The following is a 26,358-nucleotide window of genomic DNA, read 5'->3' as shown; positions in this document are numbered from 1 at the left end:
GCAGCCTCCTTTTCACGAAGTGCTAACAGAAAGTTTTCTTGGCTCACTTGCCAGCTGTCACACCTTCATTTTGGATAAATGATTTTTTTGAATATTTTTTTAATACACCTCTGAACCTTCAGACTGCAGAAAAAAGCCTGAAAATGCAGGGTGACTTTTTTTTTTTGAGTCTCATGGTTCATCTTCCAACTTCAGATTATTTGGTGACTGCATCACCTCAATACAATTCCTAATAGTGTCTGTATTTTGGACTATTTGCTGGGTCTGAGTTCTGAAGTTTTGGAGCAGGTGTTTGGCAAACCTTTCACAAGTGTTACTGAGCAGGCTGTTCCCTCCACAACAAATACTTAGGGTGTAGTTTCACAAGATTTGGCTTCAGCAGTGAAGCCAGCTTCTCTCTTGCCCCTGCACCATACTTTGCTATCTTTTTGTCGTGTCAGTAAAACTCTTTGTGAAGCTGTGCTGTAAACAGGATCACTTAAATGAGCAGGTAGGGTGGGAACTTCTAAGCTGCTTTGCTGTCCAAGCTCACGTCCCATGAAACTACACCCTTTGGTTGTATTTTCGTGATCCAACATGTTTGATGGCGATACCAGCCTAATGTATTTCTGCCCCCGCATCAAGTTCTCAAGCTGCAGTTGTATGAAAACTTTTTAGTGGCACCTTTCGCTTAGGTAGGTGCTGCTACATGGACCTCCCTCACCTGCATTTTGCCAATACAAAAGTTTTTGGGGCTGCATATTGAACTGGAGCACGGCACTGTTCTGAGTTAGAAACAGTTCTGGTTTGGAGCGGTTCTGTCTGATGCACAGTGTGGCAGATTAGGTAGCTTTTCTGAGGGCAGCCACAGCACCAAGATGTGGACAAGCAGCGTTGGTGAAAGGAGAGAAAGGTTTTAAGACAGGTTGGCCACGAAGCGGTTTGTATTGTGAAACTATGGCCTTGGTTTGGTATCAGCAGTGAGCAATGAGGGCTTCCTGACAGACATAAGGTGGCCTTCAAGTTGTTAGGGCAGGTAAGTGATAAACTCCTGCTCTTACAGGAGGGCTGAGTGTACTGTGTGCATGTAGACTTATGTGGGGTTCTTGGGAGCTATTAGATGCTAATATATACCTATTTCCATTGATAAACTTAGATAAGCATTGGTTAAATTATGTTTGATACCTAATACTGGAATATTGTTAGTCTTTATTGCGGGGAAGTGAGGATGTACTAATGCTTCCTGTAGCTGCAGGCTGTTACAGTGTGGAATTTTGTTTCTTTAGCAATGAAAATGGATGGCTAACTCTTGTTTCAGAACCCTAGTTGTAATTCTGTTGTTGATGGTATAGATAAACGATTTTTCCCTTTACAAATCCTGTGCTACCCAGCTCCCACTACATTCTTACTGAAACACTCAAATCTGTTCTCTCAAAAACAGAGAAGAGTTAATAGCAGAAACGCTTCCTCTGTTATATATGTAACATATTCATATACATGAATATACATATGTAGATCATGTGACTGCATTTGTTATTGGCAGCATTTATGTTCTGTTAGGTTTTGTGGAAAAGCAATAACCTGAGCTTCTCTGAAGGCTGCAATACTTTCATCTGAATTCCTCGGGTATTCCCTTAAACATTGCTTTGTTCCTATATTTTCATGCATTTCACTTCAGAATGAGCAGAGAATTAGATAAAGGACTTTGTCTAAAGCTGCATATTATTTTCTTTGCAAGCATAAAAATGTAGTAGTCTTGGCTAGTTGGGCTATCTTATCTTAAAATTAGAAGTGCCAATATTCATTACAAGTGAATAATTTGCTCCAGTGGTTTGGGGATGAGCCCGAGTAGACTTTTTATGATAGCAGATGCTGCTGCTTGTTCTGATGAAGTTAAACAGTAACATTAAATCTCTTATCAAGTCTGGGTGGATTAGCATATATAGAAAAATAAACTTTACTCTGACCTGTCCAGGATAGCTTGAAAAGTCTGTCTTCACACAGCATGGTGTTGTACAGTAGTTGAAAACTGTGTCTGTCACTAGCACATTTGGATGTTCTCGTAGCTGTAATATGATATCTGAATACTTGAATTTCTCTTGAAATTGTACCTGCAGCTTTTTTTAAAGTCATTGGAAGATAGTAAAACACAGGGTAGAAGCCTTTTAATACAGATGGCTGGATTACATGATCCTGAAAGACTTTGAACTTCTTTCCTCTAACTTGCTGTAAGGAGCTACTGAAAAAGTCACTGGAAATGTGTCAATGAACTATTGTCAGGGTTTTCAAAAGTGACTTGAGGAATAAAGGATTTGTATTCTACCATTTTGACAAGTATACATGCAGTGCTTCTACCAGTTCTTACATGTTAACATGGAAGCAGCTTAGAAAACTTTGTGTGGATACTCTGGATTGTCTGCAAAGCTCCACTGTTTCCCTGTTCCTCTGGTAGCATTTTATATGGTTCTTGTCACAGCTTTTGAAACGGTTGCACAGTTCTTGCATCTGTGTGTTGGTTTACCTGGATTTTTTTTTCCTTTTTAAAAAAACCCACCCTTAAGTTATATGCAGAAGGTCTTGGGTAGCTAAGTGCTGCCAAATGAGGGCAACATCTCTGCCAGCATGTTGCAGCTCTTCTTTGCTGAACAGTTAGGTTTAAGAGTGACGCATAGATGCTGAAATTGATATTGCTAGCAAAGCAGTGTTGTGGCCAAAACTAAAAATGCTGATTGGAGGTTAATTTTTTTTTTTTAGCAAAGTAATGTCAGCCCTATTCTGTTTTATAATTTCTGTGGTTAAAATTGGAACTTTTATGTCTCCTAATTAGAAACGTAAATGGTAATTCTCCCTCTTCCTCACATTCATGTGTTTGCCATCTCCTGTCTGCTCTGGAAAAGCTTTTATTTTCTTCATAATAGTTGCTGCTTTGCATAAAAACTGCAGAGATATCATGTTGTTTTCCTTCATGATCAATCTCTGTTAGCTACAACCTGATTTCAAGAAAGGAGGAAAATATTGGTACTCTGAAAGGCAACTTCATGTGTGTGTCCTAAGAAGGTACTGAATCAGAAGTCATGTTTGCTCTACAAACCATTTTTTAGTGTTTGCTCTGATAAATCTGTGTTGATGTTCTTTAAACTGTTCACAGTTTACTCCAGTATACTTCTATACAATAGCCCCTGTTGTTGCTTTGTTTATAAACAGCTGCTTAACTAATCTGTCCCTCATTCATTAAATCCACATGCTGTTAAGGTAGATGTGAGTTATAAGATAAATATTATGCAAAAGTTATTGGAAATTGAAATTTAAATGCTCACCACTTGTGATGAGTGACAAAACAAAAACCCAAACCCTGCCACTTCTCCCAAACTTCTATTTAAAAATATTTCAGTTTTTCTTCCCCCTCCACTACCTTTCTGTGTAGAACTGCAGTGGGCAGAGAGGGGCAAAAAGTGTTGAGAAATACATATTGTGTTAGCAGTAAAATATTGGAAAGAAACTTAAGGTTAAGAAACAGTTGTATTCTCTTTTGCAAAAACTTGGCTCCTGTGATGATTTTGGACACCTCTTAGCTTAAAAGAAAAGGTTCTATTACTCTAGGGCAGTGTCTGAACTGTGTTATCATTCTTACTAAATTGAGATCAAAACTTAATTAGTGGTGTTACCATTCTCTGGCTCTAGTTCTAGAGAAATTTAAGCATGTGCTTTAACGTTATAATGAATTTTGTAGACGTTGGCAGTATGTGAAATTAAATGTCTTTACAGAAATTATGGCAGAACTACTTTCCTCATAAGTAATCCTGTTGCAGTGAATTGCACTAAGAGTAAAGTAGAGCCATAGTATGCAACCTGGAAAATAAAAATGCAAAAATCACTGTGGAGTTTTTGCTTTGTAAGTAGATCTTATTGTAGCTGTGTACCTGAAAGCCTGAAAGTTAATTTAGGAGTCCTTTGCACCTGAAGAGAGACACAAAACAGTGTATAACACATCAATCCTCTTGAATCAAATAACTATTGGATTAGAGGGGGATGCATGAGGTTGAGAACTGGAAAAGACATAGTGGTAACAAGAATATAACTATGACAGAGTTTTGGGGTTTGCTTGATTGATTACTCAAGTGTATTAGCCAGTGTTATTTCTGACAAGAGAATTAAACTGTTACAGGATGAGCTTCTGCTTATGTAAAGCATGTGAAATGTCACCATGTAAATATGAATTGCAGGAGAAGCAAACTGCTGCTCTTGTAGTGTGCTTAAAGAAACAAAAGAAAACATGAATCAACCCCCACTTCCTATAAACCTCAGACGCTGAGAATTGATCACAAGCTGTATGACTTCCTCCATATTCTAGACAACTCATATCAAGTTTTTCAGTCATAATGAACTTACTTTGGAAACAAGAAGCTACCTGAAAGAGAGGATGTAGTTCCATAAGAGGAAGCAACATCTCAGTAATGTCACCATTATAATGTCACCATTGATGTTCTTGTTCTCTATTGGGAAGGTCTGAATCCCTTGGAAGGCCAAATGTAAATTCTGGTCTTAGTTACGAACTGCTAAAATCTTAGAGCTAATAATTTCTTACTCTCATTTTTCCTTTTAGCAAACATAATCAATTCCTGATGCATGGGGTAGCTGCCCTAATCTGTGACTTTAAAATTTCAGAGATTATAGGCAAGTTGACCTCGGGATCTACTTCCAGTTCTCCATTGTGTTTTTGTGAAAGCATGTTGAACAAGAAAGGGAAACTCCATTTCTGAAGCAGAGTAGAGCCAGTTTATAAAAGTTTGATTTTTTTTTTTTTTTTTTTTTTTTTTTTTTTTTTGCTGGTATTTGTAAGGGTTTGAGCAAGAATCACTTGGATTCTTATATAAGCAAAGATACTTCATGGATCTCAAGGCTGTTACTCAGGAAAGTCCATGCCTATGGTATTCTTACAGTATAAGTTTAAAGGAGAGGCAGGAGGATGAGAGAATCTGAAGGAAACTGAATTGTGGGTAATAGGTATGTCTTCTTTTTATGTCTCCTCTTCTTTCTACTTTCCCTGGATATTACTAAAAAAACAACCTGAAAAACAACCTAATAGAAAAAAAAATGCTTTAACTTTACAGATATTGGCTATTCTCCTACAACTGGTTAAGCTTGCACTACAAACAATGAGGTAGTGTTGAGTAAATAGAGCAGTACCATGCATTACAGTCAATAGAGCCAGTGCTAAAGATCACATTGCTAATGAAAGTTTGTCCTTGAAACAGAGGTAAGTGGGAGTGGGGGAGGTATAGAACACTGAGAGCAAGCTTGTGCACAGATCAAGACTTTAGGAAATATTGCAGTCATGGCATTAATTAAAACCTAGAGTTTGGAAAGTATGTTCAACCTTGTCTTTCAGGCTGTAATGAGTTGCTCTGTGAGTTGAGCTGATAGCAAGCAGCCTGTGAGGAGTGTGAGGCACCATTGTAATCCTGCTTGAAATGTAGGTAAAAGGTTGATAGGGTATGGATTTTTTGCATTACTAATATTTCAAGTTTCCTTTTGCTTAAAGACAGACTAATGAATAATTTATGCTGACAAATGCTAAGGTGTTCTGCAAGGTATGCATCTCTTTTGCATTATTTTATTGGTTTTGGTAGCTAGTGGCCTCTTTCATACAGGTTAATTTAAAGGTGAAAACTCCTTTTATCTCAGTAAGTGTTTCTTTATTTAGCAGTTTCCTGACACATAATATAGTAGTAAAGTAAGTCCAGAAACTGAAATTCTTATGTTGCTGGACTGGGGTGCTTTATCTTACACAAGGCTAACTTCAAGTAGCTTATTTGTGCAGTACTCTGCATATTTCAACACTCTCTTATTAAAACAGATTGTGCTTTTGAAGATAAAAGCTGTGACCTGATTGCTGTGACATTTAGATGGCCTGAACCATGATCTTGCCTTTTACACTTAATGCATTACCTGAATTAGATGCTGTAGATACCATAGCTGGAAAGCATGCAAATAATCTGATGCTGCAAACTTCCATCTAAGAAATAATTAATCAAAAATGGTCATAAAATGCTCAAGTGGCATGGCTTAGACAGATCTTTGTCTTGCCAGAAGGTTAGATTCTTGCATTCTTTCCTAGGAAGAATTAAAACTTTGTTAGCTATTGTTTACTTTGTCGCACGAAGACCCAGGCCCAGTTAAAATGAACCAAGGAAATAAATAATGTGGAAGTTTCACCCTTAAGACAGCTTATCACATTCCTGAGTCACAATAGTCTGTTTTCTGTGCTCTACAAACTGTCACTGGACAGACAAAGAGCATGACAACTGCTGCTCCATTTCTGTATTTCATATTCTTCCTGTTGCTGAGCCATGATAAACAAACCTATTTTTATTAAATTAACTGTAGGCTACCCTCACCTAAGCTTAAAGTTTCCAGTCCCTCTATGTAATTCTGAAGGAGTACGACGAATTTTAAAGTACTTTTTCTATGTTTCGTTGAATGGAAGGTTGTGATAAGCTTGATGAGTACCATCCATTCTTCTCCCTTGAACTCTTTCAGTCATTATAAGAGGTATACGTAGGCTGTGTGCCTTCCTGACTTGAGAACTCTGTGGTGACCTGTGTGATGACAGTGAGGAGGAGGACAGGGTGGTATTACTTCCTGGAACTTCAGCTTCCCAACAAAGTAAAAGATAAAAGTGGATATCTTAAATAGCTTTAAAAATATAATTCTGTATTTTTTTAACTACTTCTTTGGAAGATTTGTGATGTTTGGAATTTTATGGCAGAACCCCAAGCATAGGGTAGTTGAGACCTTAACCCTGTTACCTTTGTTATCTCACGCCATGGGTGGAAAAGAGTTAGTTTCTTTCTGTGAGAAAGGCAACAATATGAGTTTATGCCTATACAGGCACCCAGTATAGATGAAACTGTTTTGGAACAGCAGCAGAAGCAGCAGAATGTGTGGTACCTGGTTTGCTGTTGTTGGACCTCCAGTCAGGAAAAAATACAAAGTGACAGCAAGGTTAGTAGGTAGGAAGAAGCAACATAATATACTTGAGGAGAAGATAGTCTACAGGCCTTGAAGCTCAGTGCCACATCCTGCATCTCCTTGAGACTAAGGAGAGCAAACTTGCTCTTACCATTGCAAATTCCAAAGTTGGATGGGAAATCTGACTGGTTTTGGGTAATATGTACATATCTCTCTCTCCCAACTACATTTATGGTGGCCATTGTGACTGATTACTCATTCAGTTATTTAATACAGTTTATAGTACCTCAGGAGGCATGTGGTGATATGTAACTTGACCAGTCATATTGAGCACAGTTGTATTGTCTGTGACATGCTGGAAATGAAAACCATGCTTTTGTCCAGGCTAGTCTTCAGTGTTAGTGTTCAGGGCATTAGTGTTCAGTAAAGCAAAAAAATTGCTTTCCTCTTAATAGGAGAAATCAAAGTGGCAGTATTGTTTTTGAACATGTCTAGTGAGTGGACCTGGGCTGCCTCTGTCATCTTCTGCAAGTTTCCCCTGCAAAGAAATAAAACCAAGGGGCAATTTCTTCTTCATGTTTGAGTCTGAATAGTATCTAAATACAGTATTTTTTCCTATGTTGCTAGAAGGGGGGGGGGGGAAAGCCGCAGCTTGTGGCCGCACTGTAGCTTACGCTTTTTTCCATACAGCAATTTCAGTACAAGGTCACCATATATCCATTATCAGCCATGTGGAATAGCAGTTAACAGATGAACAAAGGCAAGGGCTTACTACAGGATTCTCTGTTTAAAAAGTTACCTAGCACAATAAAGGGTTATCATACTTGTAAATACTGCTGAAATGCAGTCTGTGCACCTCCCAGTAGTATTGACATGCTTTAAATTCCTCCATTGCATGGATAAGGCTGACATTATTACCAGGGTTTGAAGAGTGAAGAAGCAGAAAACTGCCAATGGAGAGTATTGTAAATAAATGTGAAACCCTCATTGGTGTAGGGTCTGAGGCACAAAGTCCAAGTGAAAATATTTCCCGAAGTTGACATGTCATGGTATGTTGAGTGTGTTCAGGCTTTGCATATCAAACCCGTGGCTTGTTGCTCTTGAGATTTCTCATGCTGTATTAGAGCCTTTAAATCTTAAGGGATACTTCAGTGTTGCTGGATATTTGTTTTTTGGTGATGCTCAATCTTGCTTATGTTTTGGTGTCAAGATTTCTGTTAATCAAATTTGGCTGCATCTCATCTCTTGATTTCCTCCCCTTCCCCCTCACCCCAGACAACACATCCTTCCCCAAACACACCTACCCCCACACATGTATATACTATGGTGGCATTGATGTAATGAGCTTTAGTGTAGCTGCAGAGTAGGCAAAACAGAGAGAGTCCAAAGACATCAGAGAATTGCACAATAGCTGAGGTTGGAAGGGACCTATAGATGTCATCTAATACAACCCCTGAAAGCAGGTTCATCTAGAGCAGGCTGCGAAGTATCATGTCCAGTTGGGTCTTGAATATCACCAAGGATGGAGACTCTTCAACTTCTCTGGGCAGCCTGTCTCAGTGTTCAGCCACTGGAGATCTCCTTTCAGGAACTGCACCTGCAACTATATAATTGGTTTTGGGTGTTTTCTGGCAATAAATCTTAGAGGACTTTCCATAAAATCAGGCTTTGAGGCAAGAACTGCAATATCTTTGCCTGTTGAAGAAGAACTTGGAGTAGAGAATCTTCAGAGACACCTTTTTGGAGATTGTCATTTGTTTTCCATGCTTCTGTTACCTGAAAGAAGACAGATCATTGTTATATGGTCTATGCTACAAGCAAAGAATGACCCACACCAAAGGCCTAAAAGACAGTCTAAAGCTCTAATGCAGTGAATTACAGTAATGTCTAATAAGTAATGATGATTTTTTTTTTTAACACAAGTAAGTCTGGGTATCATACATGGTTATAAACAGTATGGCTTTAGTCTAAGCACATGTGGCGTTTGTTGCAAAGTGGTAGCATATATGATGTTAATATGTGAAGTATGTGGTCTCATTGCTAGGAGACCTGCAATTAGAGAAGTTTAACATCTCTTTCAGTTGACAATTCGCATATAGTGAAGTGTGAGAGTATGCATGAGAGTGAATTCTGATATTTCTGGATTGAAAAAGAAGTGCTTTATGTGGTTGCTACTTATTTTTTTTCTACAACATAAAACACTGCTATATATGCGCGAGTCTGTAGAAATCTTACAGTATTATTGATTTAGTTTGGTAAATTCTATTTGATAATCTGCCTGATAGACTATGAGCTGTAGTTCTCAAACTTCATTGTGCTAATAAAATGTAACAAATTTCAGGATTTAAAGAAAATGTTGAGAAATACAGTGAATTGAAATTTAGAAGTAATTTTATAAATTTAGTCTGAATTGTTAGGCATGCAGACATGAAAGTTCAGCTGATCTGATGAGATTTTTAAAACAATAATTTGTGTCGCTATATATAACTCTATACATAAACATAGGCATGTGTACACAGAGATACATATCTGGATATTAAAGCTGCCTGCCTGGAATGGTTCTATGCTGCCCTCCACCTTTTTTTATAATAATTCATTACTGGAGGAAATCTCTTATGTAGGTAAAATAATTTGCAAGTGATATCTACAACAGATCTCTAGCTTTTGCTTTGCATGGAGATGTGTGCTGGTCAGAGTAGAAATTTATTCTTGATTTCTTAAAATGAATATGGGAAAAAAACCCCACATATAGCTAATTTTCCAGTTTTTAGCAAAAGAGATTGTAAGCAGTTCATGTTTATGTGCCTCAGCTAAAACTTTTTTTGTCTCAAACAGTATATTTTACAGATCTGTAGAGTGTATTTTCACTTTCACTAGCACAGCTACATAGTAGTAATATCAGTTCTTTAAGCTCAAGGGAATATATTGGACCATATAGGCCTAGGTGAGCCGAAATATCTTTTCTTCTAAGTTATTCCTGAAAGTTTTCCTTTTAATAATGACCAAAAGATGTCACTCCTGAATAAGTTTTGGGGTTTGTGGTGGTTTTTTTTTTGTTTGTTTTGGTTTTTTTTTTTCAAAAGACTAATCTAGAATGCTAAGCCTGTTCAAATTCTTTTGACAGGCTTTATCCCAAATGAATTATCGTCTGTCCATCTTGCATCTTAATTTTTGCTGGACAAGGTGTGATTTGTCCTGCTGCCTAAGTCTAAAGATGGCACAGAAGTCAAAATGAGCACTTTTTGATGTGCTAATTTGGCAGAAACTTGAACATGTATTCACCATGTGTAATCACCGAATTGTTTTCTGGGCAATTTAGTAACATGCCTGTCGATACTACTGATTTGAAACCATGTCCCCACACCGTGAGGACCATCCTTTGTGCAAAGGATATTGATAAATCTAATAACTCATCTTTCTACTTGGGAATAGATTTATGTCTAGTTTAAGCATGGACTACAAGCTAAGCTTATTTCTGGATTTTTATGTTATGCTTTAGCATAACGTTCCAGACCTAGTTAAATTGCAAGGATGCCTTTAATTCTGAAGCTTTGTGAATATTTTTGTGTCTTGCCTGGTGCTGTTAGCTATGATGGGTCAATGGGGCTAAAAGAAGCAAAAAAGAGAAACTTTGTGCATTGCTAAAGGAATGGATCCCATTTTGAAGATGCACTAGGAGCTGCTGGAGGCGCTAGGAGCTGCTGGAGGTCTGACGAGTAAGAAGCAGCCAAATTTTCTGCTGTTTCCCAGAGGTGAATTAAAAAGAGAATCCCCCAGAGTATCTTGGTGTCTTAGAAATGGTTCAGTTGACAGCATGGATGCATCCTGCAACTAAATTATCTCAGTATTTCATTACCATGCCAGGCACAGATACAGTGCAGATGCAGTGGCCTTTCTCAAGGATGAGAGCTATTTTTAGTTAGGGAGAAGGGAATATCCAAATAGCCAGAGGTTTATTTTAGTGCTTCATGCATCATAACTATAGAAAGGGCTTAATGAGGAATCTTCTTTTTTCTCTAAGATCCACAGCTTTGTTCAGTTATAGTTAAGGCAACATGAAGGGGGCTGTGTCATTTCAGCCACTTGGGATTCATTTGCAGAAAACATAGCAGCTTGTGCTGGCTTTCATCCATCTTTGCTGCTGGCGAAACATGTCTCTTCGCTCTCTTTGTGCTCTCAGCTACATGACCAAAATCCTGTTTAGCCAGTTTTTCAAACTGGTGCTCAAACTCTGTCCTTACCTCTCACCACCTCTTTCTCCAAGAACTGTTTCAGGTTTCTTGGAGGTAAATGTACAGAGCAGTTTGTTTGGTTCTTCCTTTTCTCTCTGTTCAGTTTTTAATCTCAGTACTGAATTATTGAACATATTCCTTTAAATACAGAATGATTCATCAGAGCTCTACTAGAGGGACTGATCTGGTGGAATAAGCAATGAAGGGTGGAGGGTGATGCCAATACGGTGTGGTTCTTGCAGTTGAAATGAGGGCTGGTTGCAAGATGCAAACAGTGGTGATTAACACTGTATAACTCTGTTGCTATGAAATGAGTAGATTAACAGGGGAAACACAGGGTGTGTGAGCTTGGTGAAGGAAGTCTTCAGGTGGGGCAGCTTTGCATGCTGAAGTAGGGGAGTGCTATGGAGGACAGCATGAAGATGAATAATAGGAGGTAAATAGCTGAGATGGTTTTTATTAGTGGAGTGAGGGAGATGTGGATGGAATTTATGAAATGACAGAGTTGTGGACAGGTTGTTCAACATGTGAGACAGAAAAATGTAATGTAAATCTGGCACTGGTCTTAACTTGTCCTTAGCTTGCTGCATTTGGGTGTATGTTGGTTCAAGGTTGCTTTTTGAGATGCTGCCTGAAATTCATAGTGTGAAAAAGGAGGCTGAAGATGTCTATTCTGCAGGAATGCTGAATTGTTTAACTTGTATTTCAATGTGACTTTATAAACACATCTGCGCTGGTTGCTTTAACTCCTTTTGATATATGTGATAGGCTGTATCTATTGCCTGAAAGACTTAAGGGTCCAGTGTAATATCTAGTAATGAGAGCTGGTCCAGAGCTATGCTTTTCATATTTAACCTTTCCAGAATTTAGACACATCTCATGTAGATGAAAGAAGCCTGTTTAGGCTAATCTCAAATATCTGTCGTTCCTCTGTGGCAGTGTTATGCTTGCTATTTTGCTCCATGCTCTTCTCCTAGGTGAATCTTCCCATTCATACTCTGCTACCTCATTCCTCTCCTCAGTTAACCCATGCAATAACTAAGCTGTTTTGGATAGGAAGGATTGCTTATGTCTCCTGACTATTCTTCCCACGCTCATTTTGCCCTCTTCTGGAGCAGCACACCACAAAGTTTGAAAAAGGCTGTTTTTAAAACAGAAGTTTCTAAATAAGCACTCAGCAAGGCCTGCCAACCTTGTGGCATTTTATCTAAGGCACTTTAAGTTGCTAGCTTCTGGTAAGAAAAGTAGAGAATTGTTTTGATATGTTGATTGTCCCATTAGAAAGGAGTTTGCAATGTTGAATGTTATCACTGACATTTAATAAACGTGCAGTGCAAATACTTGGGCTCAGTTAAAAATAAAAACAAATGTTGCCTCTCATGCCTTCTTTAAACCTTAGTACACTTGGAGTATCGGGCTTATCAGTGTCCTTATGCAATATTTCACTCTTCTTGATGTCTTCTCACCAGGGGCTTCTGAAAAATAGCTGTATTGTGTATCTGTCTTTTCAGCTGTATGTTGTGTGGGAAACACCATCTGAAAAAAAAAAGTGAACATTTCAGTGCAACAGTCTAGATTTTTACCAACTTGACTTATACTATTTAGCCCGAGCATTTCCTCCCTTGTCCAAACATTTTTCTCCTTTTGTTTTCTAACTTGGTGAAGACTTTTTGAACTACAATTCTTATGTTTTATTTGTAAAGCAGGAGGCTGCATACATTTGCTCCTTCTCTCAAGTTGTGCATGTTGGATTTCTTCTTGTACCTGATCAAAATAGCCTCCTAACTGCACTCTTTATATATGGGCTCTTGTGCATCTTCAGAAGCACAGGGTACAAAGTTGAAGGTTTGGGGAGTGTTTTATTACCATTCATCAGCAAGACTGCTTCCTTTTGGCAAGAATCCCTGTATAGCTTCTGGAGGCTAATTCCTATCACCATTTCCAAACCCTTTTTACAAATATTTGCTCTTTACTGTGCCCAGAAGTTAAAACAGAAAGTAATAAGGTGCTACATTTAGTAAGAAGGCAATTCTCCTCATGTCTGTTGTTGTAGTGGGAATATTTGTTGTTGGTCTGTGATTGTGGCAGTCCCCAGAACTGCATTTCTGAAGTGGTTCCTTTTGAGTCCTCTGGAATTTTCTTCTTCTTCTGGTGTTTACAAATCAACTGAGGTATTTTGAGCGCTCTCAGATCTCAATTTTCTGACTTTAAATCATCCTTAAACAAGACTTCAACTTGTGGTAGGAACACAACGTGAACTAGCAATCAGGAGGAAACTGGGTTTCTGAATCTGCAAGGGTTTGGATTGGGTTTTTTTGTTTGTTTGTTTTGGGGGGGGCAGCAGGCAGTGGGGGGAATGTATGGGATGTGTGTGTCTTTTGGTAGTGTGCAAAGAATTGCATTGTAAAGGGTTTTGGGGGGGGGATATTTCACCTTTCTTCAAGTTTCAAATATTTTCTGTTTGATATTAAAGAACTCCTTTTTATAGATATATTTATATCTGCAAATTAAGCAACTTACACAAGATGCTGATGTACGTACTTTTCCTTACCCAGCTCTGTCCCTCAGTTATCTGTCTTTCTGTAGTAGTGGCTAATACATATCATTTCTGAACTCAAAGTGGTAGTGGAATGCTGGTTTGCTGTCCAAGCCTAGAAAAGGGCCTGAATTGGATTTGAGCAGTTATTTTGAAACAAAGCCTGGGTAATCATGTCTCTGCCTCTACTAAATCATGTTCAATACATGATTTCTGCCTTGTGGAGCCTTACCTTTGGGATGCAGATGCTGCAACATTTGTTCACACAGTGAATACTGTGTAGCTGTGGGATCAGATCATTAAGACATCATCTTTCCTGAGCAGAGACTGTAACTATGTAAACTCTCTCATGTGTTGATGATAAAAGAAACCAACCATCTTTTCTTCCCATACACAGGTTAAAAGACAGCATAAAGATACTGTCTGAGTTTCAAGTCAACTTGTAATTTGCTTTTGGGGGTGGTTGTTTTGGAGTTGTAAGCTATTGCCGAGAGTAGTGGGTGGCTACTGCATCATGATGTTAATTATTGCTTTGTTTGTGAGGCAATGCTTTCCTGGGAGGGAGTAGCATCAAGAGGGAAGCTTAGAATAATTATATTTGTCCCCTTGAAAGTTAGCTAACCAGCTACTATTTACTGATTTGATACAAGTAGATACTATAATATGTTAGTTAACTATTATGAGCAAGGAGTTTAACAGTGGTATGGAGTAATAAAAGGCTAGAAACTATTGGATAATTACGGAAAATAACATTGAACAAGGCAGATGGAGCCCTTTCTTCTTGAATTAACCTATTGGGGGTTATCCATCCTTACAGGTAGGGAGTAATTTTATCTAGTGTTTGTAACATTGTATCTCTATGAAGAACTTTCATTGCTTTGGATCCGACTTGATTATAATTTCACTTTTGAAGGTAATAGACCACAATTTGTTCGGCTTTTCTTAGCATATAACTTTTGAAACATTAGTAAATCCTGATGGGTGGCTGTTTTCTTTTTGAAGTTCAAATTAAAAAAAAAATAAAAATTATAATGGACATAACCAAAGTCAAAGGTGCCATAAGTGAAGAAAGGCTATGGCAAAATCAGTGTTGTGATTGATCTGGAGAGGTGTTTTCTTTCAAATATTTCATAGCTTTTATTATAGTTAGTTCAGATTTTAAACTTTACCCTTATAATACCATGACCTTTCATATGAACTCATAATTCTGCCATATTGTCCTAATTGTTCTTTTTACCATACTGTTGGTGTTCTTATTTTCTATTCCACAAATGAGCACTGTTTGCTTACCTTTATCAGGAGCCCATGTCTGTTTTCCATCATGTTTTTTCAAAAGCTATTACAAAGTGCTGAATTATTTTATTTTCTAAAAAAAAAAAAAAAAAAAAAAAAAGTGTTGTAATAATGGTAGGTGCTTGTTTTATGGAATTATCTCTATCGGTCAGTATAATGAAATTTATCATTTCATTTTTCAGTTTAGTCAGCTGGTATCCAGTGATTTGAAAGTACTTGGAAGGAGCTCTTACACACTCTGCAGTGATGGCCAGTTACTCATTCGACAAGTCCTCCACCCAGAAACATCTAAGAAGGTATGAGATCAGAACTGATGCAGAAGGGCAGTACTGTGTTTTAAGGACATCAAAGAAAATAGCTTATGTGAGTTTGAGATGAGCAACACAATTCAACCTTGGGAACTATAGTGTTCCAAGATTATTTAAGGTGATCCCCTCCCTGTCTCAACACTGAGTAGCAGAGAAGTAGTTTTTGGCACTTGCTTTTGGAAGTCAGCTACAGTATTGGAGGACTCCTAGATGAGCATAATGAAGAGGAAAATTAGGGAAGACAGGACAGAGACAGGAACAATACAAGTACTTTGAATTCTGTGTCTCAAGAAATGGAAGCAAAGGTGTGGGTCTAAGAACTATTGCTTTGTTTAAGCTTGAGTTAAACCACAGGTTCTGTGTGGAGCCACGGGTTTCTGCCAAGATCTGAAATTGTTAGGAGCCGTGTGTCAATGTCCTGTAGAGGGTAAACACACAAGCAGTGACTTGTCCTGGAGAATGACAGTGGTTCCCCATCTGCATTTATTCAGTGGGAAGTAGTGCTACAGCTTATTTGCTACTCCCACATGAAGCAGCAGTTCCTGCTCCAAGTTTCTGCAAGGGCTTAGAGCAGGCTGTCTTGCACAGGGTGAAGAATCTTGCCTTTGTGCAGAGTGGTGGCTCTTGAGTTAGCCTGCTTGGCAGGGTCTGCAGGAACCCTGCAGGAATGGGAGCTGCTGACATGTAAGGAGTTGACTGATGTATTTTTTTTTCTCTATATAAGGGTATTGGCTCACGCTGAGTTTCTACAAATATTCATTTGGCATTTGTGTTATATTAAGACATAACACTGTAACTTTTTATGAAAAGCGCATGTTTATGTAGAGATGAAGCAAGTAAGAAAGCAAGAATATTATTTAACATTCAAACATGATAGTACTTTTTTTTTTTCTTTTTTTTGTGGGCAATTCTTTGTTCTTCCCTCTTGAAAAAAATGGACTAAACCAAAACAAATACTGTAATGTTGTGGAAGAAATAATTGTCCATACCAGATCAAGGAATGGATCTGATCAAGTATTGAGTCTCGTAATACTGTATTTCTTTATCTTTTTTATCTTTTTTTTCTCCTTCAATACTTTTTTATTTGAGAAAGTTTATTTCTTCCTGCATGTTAAATGTCAGTAAGCCTCGGACCTTAGCTCTTGCTATTCCTACTATTCTAAGAAGCATTACCTTGTGACTTTACTTAACTCTTTATTTACAAAGGCACAAAGGTGGTTGCTGTTTGGCTAGACCGAAGTCAAACTTTTATATAGTAAAACAGCTGGAGAGTGCAAGAGAGAAAGTAGTGAATTAGACCAGAATTATTTCTTTTATTCCTTGAAAAAAATAAGCTAATGTCTGAGTGAAGGGCTGCTTAAATGTTTGTTTAATAATGTACACTGTAACAATATTTATTTAAACTCTGTTATCATGTTTTGGTACAATATCGCTTTTCAGTGTAGCCAGAAAAGAGAAAATACAGTATCCTAAATGGGAGAATGGGAGTATTGATAAAACAGCAAAACCTAGATTTTTTTTTCTTCCCCATCCATCTTCTCTAGCTGTTTTGCACAGGTCTGCCTCTCAGAAGCTATTTGGGTTTGCTCATTGAGAGATCTAATTCTGTAAGGCTATGGAATTTGAACTGTGTTACAAAAGAACTAAACTGGTCTATCATAGACAAGCTGATGACATGCAACTATGTGATTTTTGCGACTGCCTCATTCAGTCCAAAAGTACTAATCAGAATTTAAAGCAATGGTGTGTACAAAACAAACTTTTTGCCTTCCTTGTAGAACTTCCTGCTGTCAGACTGCTTCTATTCCTTTTATGATCTGCGCAAAGAATTTCATACTTGCTACCCTAGTTCAGCCGCCGTAAAAGATCAGACTATCAAGACCATGGCAGAATGTATCCTTTTGCTGCAGCTCTTACACCAGAATCAATTATGCTTCCTTAGGTTTTATCTCTGTGATCATTACAGGTTTTATTCTTCTAAACTAAGATGTGTATTTTAAAAACTCACAGATAAAATGGAAGGAATGTTTGCTTAAGTGTGTGTTGAGTGGAATGGCTCTGCTTGTAATTTTTTTTTTCTTCAATTTGAGTCTAACGCTGAGTTCTAAACCATATATAGTAAATCCACTAAAGAAAAACATCACTTGCATTGATACTTGATCTTAAAGCAAAGGCTTAGCTATCAGTGGGTCTTTTCAGCACCAGCTGGCCTGCAAGCTGCTAGTTTGCAGGTAGTAATAGTTCTGTTGTATGATCCTGACTGAACTGAGTTTAAAACAAACAAACAAACAAACCTAAAACCCTACATTTAAATTTTAGGCGCATTGTTGTGGCTCAGCTGAATGTGGTTAAAGTTCAGTTATGTTTGAAGTGATAGGAACTTATTCAGTTGCTTTTTTTTTTCTAACTGTTAACACTGAAATGATGTAAGCTATCAATAGTCTTCAGACTGTTGACCGTTAAAGTGAATATTAACCAGTTTATGAGCAGTTGTCTGATGGTCATGTGTTCCCACTAAGACCAGTAAATTTGATTACCGTTTCTGTGTTAATATCAGGAAAGCCTTATGACTTGTTTACAAATAGTTGTGCAAGTCTGTTATTTTCTGTAATCACCTGTTTAGATCTAGGCTTGGGGACAGATGAAACAGAAGAGGACTTTGGTGTGTGGCAAGTGAAAACCATGGTGGCTATCATTTTCAGCATGCTTTCTGAAAGTGGTGGTAAGTGAACTATTTATACAGAATGCTGAAATCTTTCTTTCCTGTAAGAATTGGCAGTGGTACTGTCATTCTTAAGTAATCACTGACCCTGGTTATATTTAAACTTCCTGTTTTGTTGCAGATCATGTATTTACTGAGCCTGAAACTGTGAAATACAAGTACGAAACAGGTCCTTGGTAAGTGCCCTTGTCACGGTTGTTTACAACTAAAGATGTCTTGCCTACAGGAAGGAAAGCTTGTGAATATTTTGTCATGGTCACTGGGAAAGTAGGTTGGTTCCTGAGAACAGGAATAGTATATTCAGTAGTCTAGCGTAGACAGACTATAGCTGGTATGTTGAATGCTGTACTTTAGTCCGTCACTTTAAAGTCACTGCAAGTTAAATGCTCTTTGTTCTCTAGCTTCTGTTTTGCATGGCAGTGAGGCTGACTTATCTTACCCAGTGGTGAAGAAATATTTGTGAACTTTCCCTAAGTCAACAGGGGTAATGGCTAGTGTGCCCTATATGCAACTGACCTACGTGGTGCTTCTGAAGAGTGGTCTAATATGCTGTATTGCATATTGGGTTTAGGGAGAGAAGAAACGGAATGGTTCTTTGTGTTCAAAGGCATTGCAGTAACTGGAGAATTAAACATCTTAAGCAAAAGTATTATGTATTCATATTTAGGACTGTCTTGTAATCATCTATATTGGATTGTTAGATCTTTCAAATAAAATTAATCCAGTTCCTTATTACTTTTTGAGACAGTTTTCCTACTTTTTCTTTTTAAGGAACTGCAATGTGGTGACAACATAGCGCATCTTAGGCGTCGTACACACAAAAGAATTATCCCAGTTATCTTTCCTTTCTTCATTGAAAGGAGTAACAGAATTGGAAGAGTGTCAACAGCAAATATACTCCTGATTTACAAGTTACATTAGTTGCAAACTGAAATTTGGTAAGATAATGGAAAACCTAGATTAAATCTTACTTTGGCTTCTTTTTCTTTCTGTGCAGTAGTAAATCTGAAACAGTGGACAGTGAGACAGTAATACGTGCCAGAGGTTTGCCATGGCAGTCATCAGACCAAGATATTGCTCGATTTTTCAAAGGACTTAACATTGCCAAGTAAGATAATAAGAATTTGTTTTGCTTTATCACTTTTGACTTTAATAGCAAGTTCTGTTAATATTTGTTTAACATACATCCCCTCCACCCCCCACTAGAGTCCTCACTTCTACTGTCTTTCCCCACCCAGGCCCCTTCCCACCCAGGTCATGATGCCTGAACAGGTTTACCAGCCTTAGGTGTGCAAGAAAGAGTTTTGAAGTGTGTGAAGAAGAAAAGAGATTTATCAATTGAAAACCAACATACGTTCATTTATTGCTAGTACCTAAAGAGAGAAACTCCTACTGCAAGATATAATACATGCTTTAATTTTGTGCCGACTCTTCAGTATTCTGCTATACCTCCAAAACAGGCCAGATTCAGAAACCTTCAAGTGCTGTTTGGAAGAAATTTTCATATGGCTGATATGTGTACACCTCTGTATATATATATTTAGCATACCTGTCACTTAATATGTATTCCAGATTCTCAACACTGAGATGATAGGAAGGGCTTGCAAATTTACATCTGCATGGAAGTTGAAAAAGTGGTGAACAGCATGAGATCCAAGATCTCACCGAAGTGGATTCTGCAGTACAATTGTGTTACATTAAAAATGAAATTAAGTTGTGGATAGTAGCAATTTCTCTTTCAATCTGTAAACTCCATGTTAGTCTAATTTCTCTACTATTCTTACACAATTATATATTAAATGTATTAAAGATTTAAACTAAGTTTATTTTTGTTGGCTTTACCTTCCAGAGGTGGTGTGGCTCTTTGTCTGAATGCTCAAGGAAGAAGAAATGGGGAGGCATTAGTTCGGTTTGTCAATTCGGAACAGAGAGATCTTGCACTGGAAAGACATAAGCATCACATGGGTAGCAGATACATTGAGGTAAAAAAGAGTGACTTGAAACAAATCTTCAGACAGCAACCTGAATATTTTAGACCACAGTTTTAAATGAGAACAAACCACACTTTTGTTTTGCTTAAAGTACCAAAATACAATTCTCTCACATCTGGAAGAGTGAGTGTGTTTGAGTTGAATGTTGTAATTTTCATGTGTGATTTTTTTTTTTTTTTTTTTCTTTTTAAGGTTTACAAAGCAACTGGGGAAGAATTCTTAAAAATTGCAGGAGGTGAGTGATGCTGGAGTTCAGTGTGATTACTTAAGTTCATAGGAGTCTTGTCTTAGTTCTGAATTTTTATTTTTTTTTTTTTTTTTTTTTTTGTCCTGACTGAGGACACAAATAGATAATGAAGTAGCTTTTCCTGTTTTGCCTTCCAAGAATACTTGACCCTGTCAAGTTCTGGTTTCATGTGGTTGAATTTGAGCTGTGAGCATTTGGGCTGTGATGTTCACAGACAGGTCTTGCTGTTTGGGAGGAAGATGAACCTTTGCAGTAGAGGGATCTATATATGTTGTATAACTTCACACTAATCTTATCTTTGTTCCAATTTCATTAAAATATGAAGCATTTTCAGGGTAAGGGATTTTCACTTCAAAATAGATTACTGGGAGTTAGTAGTGTCTCAGGTCTTCTGTGGGTTTGTTGCTAGCTACTTACCTCCTATGTTGCTCCTTAATGCTTTGCTGCTCCTGTGTCCTATCGAATTGACTGACCAGCATGATCATACATTGTTGGCTGACCATATGCTGTCGTCTTTCTACCAGGCACCTCCAATGAAGTGGCCCAGTTCTTATCTAAGGAGAATCAAGTTATCATCCGGATGAGAGGCCTTCCATTCACTGCTACTCAGGAGGATGTCTTGGGGTTCCTGGGGCCAGAGTGCCCAGTCACAGGAGGGAAAGAGGGACTTCTCTTTGTCAAGTACCCAGATGGCAGGCCCACAGGAGATGCATTTGTGTTATTTTCCTGTGAAGAATATGCACAGAATGCACTTAAAAAGCACAAAGAAATACTTGGAAAACGTTACATTGAACTCTTCAGGAGCACAGCGGCAGAAGTCCAACAGGTTGTAACTATTGGCTGTGAGACACAAAACTTAACAGTTAAAACATTTCTTCTAACACTTGCACACAAATACATTGTAGACAACCATGAAAGTCTATTATATTAAAGATGTCAAGCTCTAGAAAGAGCAATATGTACTTACTGATTGGCATGGAAAATTGTGCAGCATTGGTTTTTTTGGTGGTTTTTTTTTTTTATTGCCACTGTTTGTTTTTCTTTTTTAACATCCCTCAGATTGTAAAATAAAAATCATTGGATAATTTTCTCCTACTTCATAAGGATAGACTGAAATCACAAAAATAATTCTAAAAATATACTAGATTGATAGTATTGTAGTAATGCTTCTTGAAATCTGCAGTATTGTCTTTAAATTCTGGTGTCTGTGTACAGAATTTCTAACATTTAATCCAAATCTGGATGCATTAAATTAGCTTTTCCTACAACTGCTTTGTTGGAAACTTAAGAATTACCAGGATGTATCTGATTTTTGGTAAAAGGAAGTGAAATATTTGTTGTCCTAAGATAATATATTTCACTTTTTTCCCTATGCTTCACCATTTCCTATAATCATCTTCTTGAACTGGTAAAATGATTTTATTTTGGCACCAGCAACTCGAGCCTGTGAAAAAATCACATATTACATTTTTCTGCCTGACACAGAATATTTCTAGACTGATAATGCCAAAGGTAACCATTATGAGAGTTGATCTGGTCTTTGCATAACCACTGTCTGTAAAAACTTAACTGTTTCAACCTATGTGACATGAGAAACCTTTTCAATAGAAGGGCTGGGGCAAGGGAAAGAATATCCATGCTTGTAGACCTGCAGTTTACCCTTAGTACTGTGATACAGAGATTAGACCAGTCAAGAATCTGATACGTGTATTGTAAAAGACTAAGTGAAATGGCGTGGTGAGATTTCTTTTTCCTTTTTTTTTTTTTTTTTTTTTTTCTCCCCCCTGTCATGAGAGAACAAGGCTGAATCCTCTAAGGAACAAAAACACTGTCAGTGACCAAGTTTTTGCTCTCACTTTTGTTAGGGAGACCTGGATAAAACTTGTATTCTACCAATATGTCATTACTTCTTCCTCTGACAGCTGTCCAGGGTGACACCCTAATTTTTTTGCTGCTTGAGAAAGGGATGATTTTTTTTTTTTTTTTTTTTTTTTTTTTAGGGAATTACAAGCTGCTTGTTTGAGTAATTACAAGAGGTAAAGCCAGCTCTCATCTACTTAGTGTTAATACAAAGTAATTGCAATATTCTATACACAACTGAGGGAGAAGATTTCTGGCCTGAAATGTGCTACAAGTAGATTCTTGAAAAAAGGCTTCTGTTGCGACAAACTCCCTAGGCTGAATGATTATTGAGAAAACTAAAGCTTTGTAACTGCCTTTTTTGGTACCTCTTTTGGTACAATATGTTTATTTATTTCTGATAATCATCACTAAATATGTTTTCCAGCAGTATGCCCCAACAGCAAGTTATGTTCCCTTTGTCATTTGGGAATGAGTCAAGAGAAAATAAAATGTTGAGATCAAGGTTACCTATAATTCTTATACTTTTTTTTTTTTTTTTTTTCCTCCTTACTCCTTGAAAACCTGTACTTGGAGATGAGCACTCAGGTTAAAAAACCAAGCACCCTCACTTAACCAATCAGGTTTTATGAATGAATTAGAGCTAGTGTTTTTACTTATTAGTTATTTCAGGTTTCAGTTCTTTTAAAATGATTGTTTTTCATTTACACTAATTTAAGTAAGAACTGTATGTGACAATACTGGTTTATTAGCACAAATGTGGCTTTCAGATGTTCCTTCTTGGGATATTCCAACATGAACTGTAATCTGCTTTTAGCTTTTTTATAATGAGATTAGAGAGGTCTGTTATTAGAGTCTAGCAAATTAAATTTGTTAGACTTCCCCTCTCCCCTTTCGAGTTTGAAACTTTCAAATGCCCAACAGGAAACTATCCACAATAATTTGATTTAAGAAGGTTTTTTTTTCTCTGATGTTGGAAGTGGATTTGTTTAAATGTGTGAAATAGTATTATGAGAACTGATTTGTGCTCAGCCAGATGGTGTGTAAATCTCTATCAATGTGCTTTTTTGCCAACAGGTACTTAATCGATATATGTCAACACCTCTTATTCCCACTCTCCCAACTCCCATAATTCCTGTCATACCCCCACCATATACCATTGCCACGGGTAGCATACGTGACTGTGTCCGGCTCAGAGGCCTACCTTACACTGCTGGCATTGATGACATCTTGGAATTTATGGGAGATGCCACAGCTGATATCAAGCCCCATGGAGTTCACATGGTCCTTAATCAACAGGTAACAGTGTTTTGCATGGGAGGGCTAACTTTCCAGTTATTCAACAGAGTTAGAAGTCAGGGTAGCTTACCTGTTCTTGGCTGTGCTTTAGGTCTTATATAACCTTGAGAAAACCATGTTCTGTTTGTCTTTTCCTCATTTGTCTTACCCTTTTACATACACATGTGCTTTTCTTTCTATATATGTATGCACAAGATTGGGGAGGATGAAGCTTGTTCTTTTAATGATAGCTTTATCCTGGAGGCTGTCTTAAATAGGACTTTGTGTTTCAGTCAAGTGCTGGAAATACACAGGACAGAAATGTCTCATGTTAGATGGCATAGCTGCTCTGTCAGCTTTGGGGTTCCTGCTCAATGAGTTTGAGTGGTATTTGTAGAAGTATTAGGTTTTCCTAACGTCTAACTTGATTAGACACTTCTCAGGCTTTAAAGGAAGTTGGTAATTAAAAATTGTGTTTTGGATATATTTTAATGACATAATTATAGGGATATTTTTTCCTTGTTGTGTTAAAAATAACCTCTATTAGCCACAGAAATATTGAGGTATTAAAGAAAATATGAGAGATCTACTATTTTTGTTTTGCTTTTTTGTTAAGAAAGTTTTTAATATTTTATACATACAGCAAAGTCTGTCAGGTTGCGGAAAATCAGATGTGGAAATCAATTTCTAATGTAACTATGGACTTTACTAAAGCATGTCTGGAGCTTTATACTGTTGTCCTATTACCTAAAAAAATAGCTACAGGGAAGGCAAAGCCAGAGTCTTCCCAGAGCTTCATGGCAAAAGAATAAGAGACAGTGTTAATAAACTGCATCAAGGAAAATTCCAATTGGGTGAAAAGGGGAAAAAAAAAATCACAATGAGAAATTAGTTAGGCAACTGAACAGGTTACCAGAGATGCTGCGGAATCTCCACCTCTGGAGATGCTCAGATTTCAAGTGAAGAAGGCCATGAGTGGCCAGATGTAACATGAAAGTTAGCCTTGCTTTGAACAATGTTTGGAGTAGAGGCCTCCAAAGTTTGTTTCCATACTAAATTATTCTCTATTTCATTCTGCAGAAGTCAGAAGTAGAGTTATGTTAACTGGGTGCTGGTTATATGAGTCTTGCCTTTCTGCTCCAAAAAATAATTGTTGAGTTATTAGTCATTGGTGCCACATGATGGAAGAACAATACAGACTTTTAGTAGACATCTGATCTTAGTATTTTCTGTATTTCTTGTGCTCTGCATGTTTTTTAATAGCAGATTGACTTACGATTGTTCCATCCCACCCCCCCACCCCCTCCCCTAGGGACGACCATCAGGTGATGCTTTTATCCAAATGAAATCTGCTGACAAAGCCTTTATGGTGGCTCAAAAATGTCACAAAAAAATGATGAAGGACCGCTATGTGGAAGTATTCCAGTGTTCAGGAGAGGAGATGAACTTTGTTTTAATGGGTGGCACTTTAAATCGTAGTGGCTTATCCCCACCGCCATGTAAGTTACCATGTAAGTCTCCAATTCTTCTGCTCTCTGCTGCTAAAGGCTGATATGTGGTAGGTGCTGAAGCTTTGTGGCCTTTCACTTTTTGACTTGGGTTTTGCCATGATCAATAATCATCCATCTATACATGCTGAGATTGGAATTGTTCCCTTTGGGCAATAATGGGACTGATCAGAGGCATTTTTATTGTATTTTCGGTGGTGAGTAGAGGGCAGCAAGGCCTTGCCAGTGAAATTGTTGCACACTTTTGCTTTTTATGGGTGTACTGTTCTTCTGAGCTCTGTGGTAGACTTGCTGTAGTGAAGCCTACTTGGAATTAGAGGGATTTTTAAAAGGGGGAGAAATTCTGTATTCTAGCTGCCGATGAGTGCTCTTGCTATCTTGCCTTAGAGCATTGAGAAGGTACTCTATGGGCTTATTTTTGAAGGAAAACACCCACTGGGATGATATGCTAACAGACTATAGAGTGGTGAAGTTGGATGGATTTTTATTTTTTTATTTATTTAAGATTACAGTGAACCTTATTGTGGAACTATAATGGAACTTTACTGTACCATTCTAGTTAGTCTCACTACCAAATCACAAAGCAGATACTGATGTGTATTTGCAAAATAGTAAAAAGCTGCCAAATATAGTATATAAAAACAATTTGCACACCAAGCCAAGCTTAATGTTCCTATACAAATCAGGTATTTGTTCATCAAAATGCATCAGACTAGTGATCTAGTGCGGGGTATTCTTTTTTCCATTTGCTAGATCCTAAAAATGTTTTGAAGGTGCAGGAGGCTTATACATGAAGACTCATGGTCAGCAGTTGAGGATGCCCATGTGTAGCTAATATTATGGTAATTTTGTCCCACAGAGTACAACTTCTGTTAGAAAGAACAGAGGGTGTGTTGGTGTGCACGCCTGCTTTCTCTATGCACATGGCTTTATGCTTTCTTTGAGTAACTCTGAAGTTCCCTACTTTCCATTTACATATGGACAAGGCTGCTCAGCTCTAGTTGTGAACTCTCAGAAACTGCTCATTTCAAATGCCTTGGTTGTCATTCATGGTGATGTAGCAGGGGTCTCCAGGGCAGAGGCTAGAGAGCAGTCTTTGCACAAGTGTTCATTAATCATGCCCAGGTGGTATTAATCACATCAGGATGAATAATTCCTTTCCTGTAGCAGAGATCACCATTCTGATTGGGTTTTGTTGCTGTGTGCTGGTTTGTTCTTAGGTCTTTCTCCACCAGCTTATGCTGCTTTCCAGACAGCAGCTGTGATCCCAGCAGAGGCAGCGCTTTACCAGCCACAAGCCCTCTTACCAACCACCAGGACTCCCCAGGCCTCCACGACTGCTCCTCCAACTGTTACCTACTACCCAGCTCAGGCTGCTCAGCTTTATATGAATTACACAGCTTACTATCCCAGGTAACCCCTAGACTTAGCT

The 26,358-nt window shown here is 37.9% G+C and overlaps 1 protein-coding gene across 3 annotated transcripts in view; it reads left to right on the top strand.

The window, feature by feature from the left end:
* ESRP2 (epithelial splicing regulatory protein 2) overlaps nt 1–26,358 on the top strand; it is a 46,871-nt gene that overhangs the window by 5,778 nt on the left and 14,735 nt on the right. For all 3 annotated transcript variants that reach the window (XM_075040288.1, XM_075040285.1, XM_075040287.1), the window contains exons 4-14: nt 15,195–15,308; nt 17,099–17,213; nt 17,944–18,042; nt 18,164–18,218; nt 19,040–19,150; nt 19,892–20,024; nt 20,226–20,268; nt 20,805–21,106; nt 23,218–23,439; nt 24,731–24,929; nt 26,147–26,339. In XM_075040288.1, coding sequence (XP_074896389.1) covers nt 15,195–15,308; nt 17,099–17,213; nt 17,944–18,042; nt 18,164–18,218; nt 19,040–19,150; nt 19,892–20,024; nt 20,226–20,268; nt 20,805–21,106; nt 23,218–23,439; nt 24,731–24,929; nt 26,147–26,339 — 1,586 coding nt within the window. The remainder of the gene's footprint in view (nt 1–15,194; nt 15,309–17,098; nt 17,214–17,943; nt 18,043–18,163; nt 18,219–19,039; nt 19,151–19,891; nt 20,025–20,225; nt 20,269–20,804; nt 21,107–23,217; nt 23,440–24,730; nt 24,930–26,146; nt 26,340–26,358) is intronic.

Source organism: Buteo buteo, chromosome 11 (assembly GCF_964188355.1).
Source record: "Buteo buteo chromosome 11, bButBut1.hap1.1, whole genome shotgun sequence".
In the NCBI taxonomy this organism is placed as follows: Eukaryota; Metazoa; Chordata; class Aves; order Accipitriformes; family Accipitridae; genus Buteo; species Buteo buteo.
The sequence above is the reverse complement of the archived record's forward strand: the minus strand, read 5'-3'. Positions and strand labels throughout refer to the sequence as shown.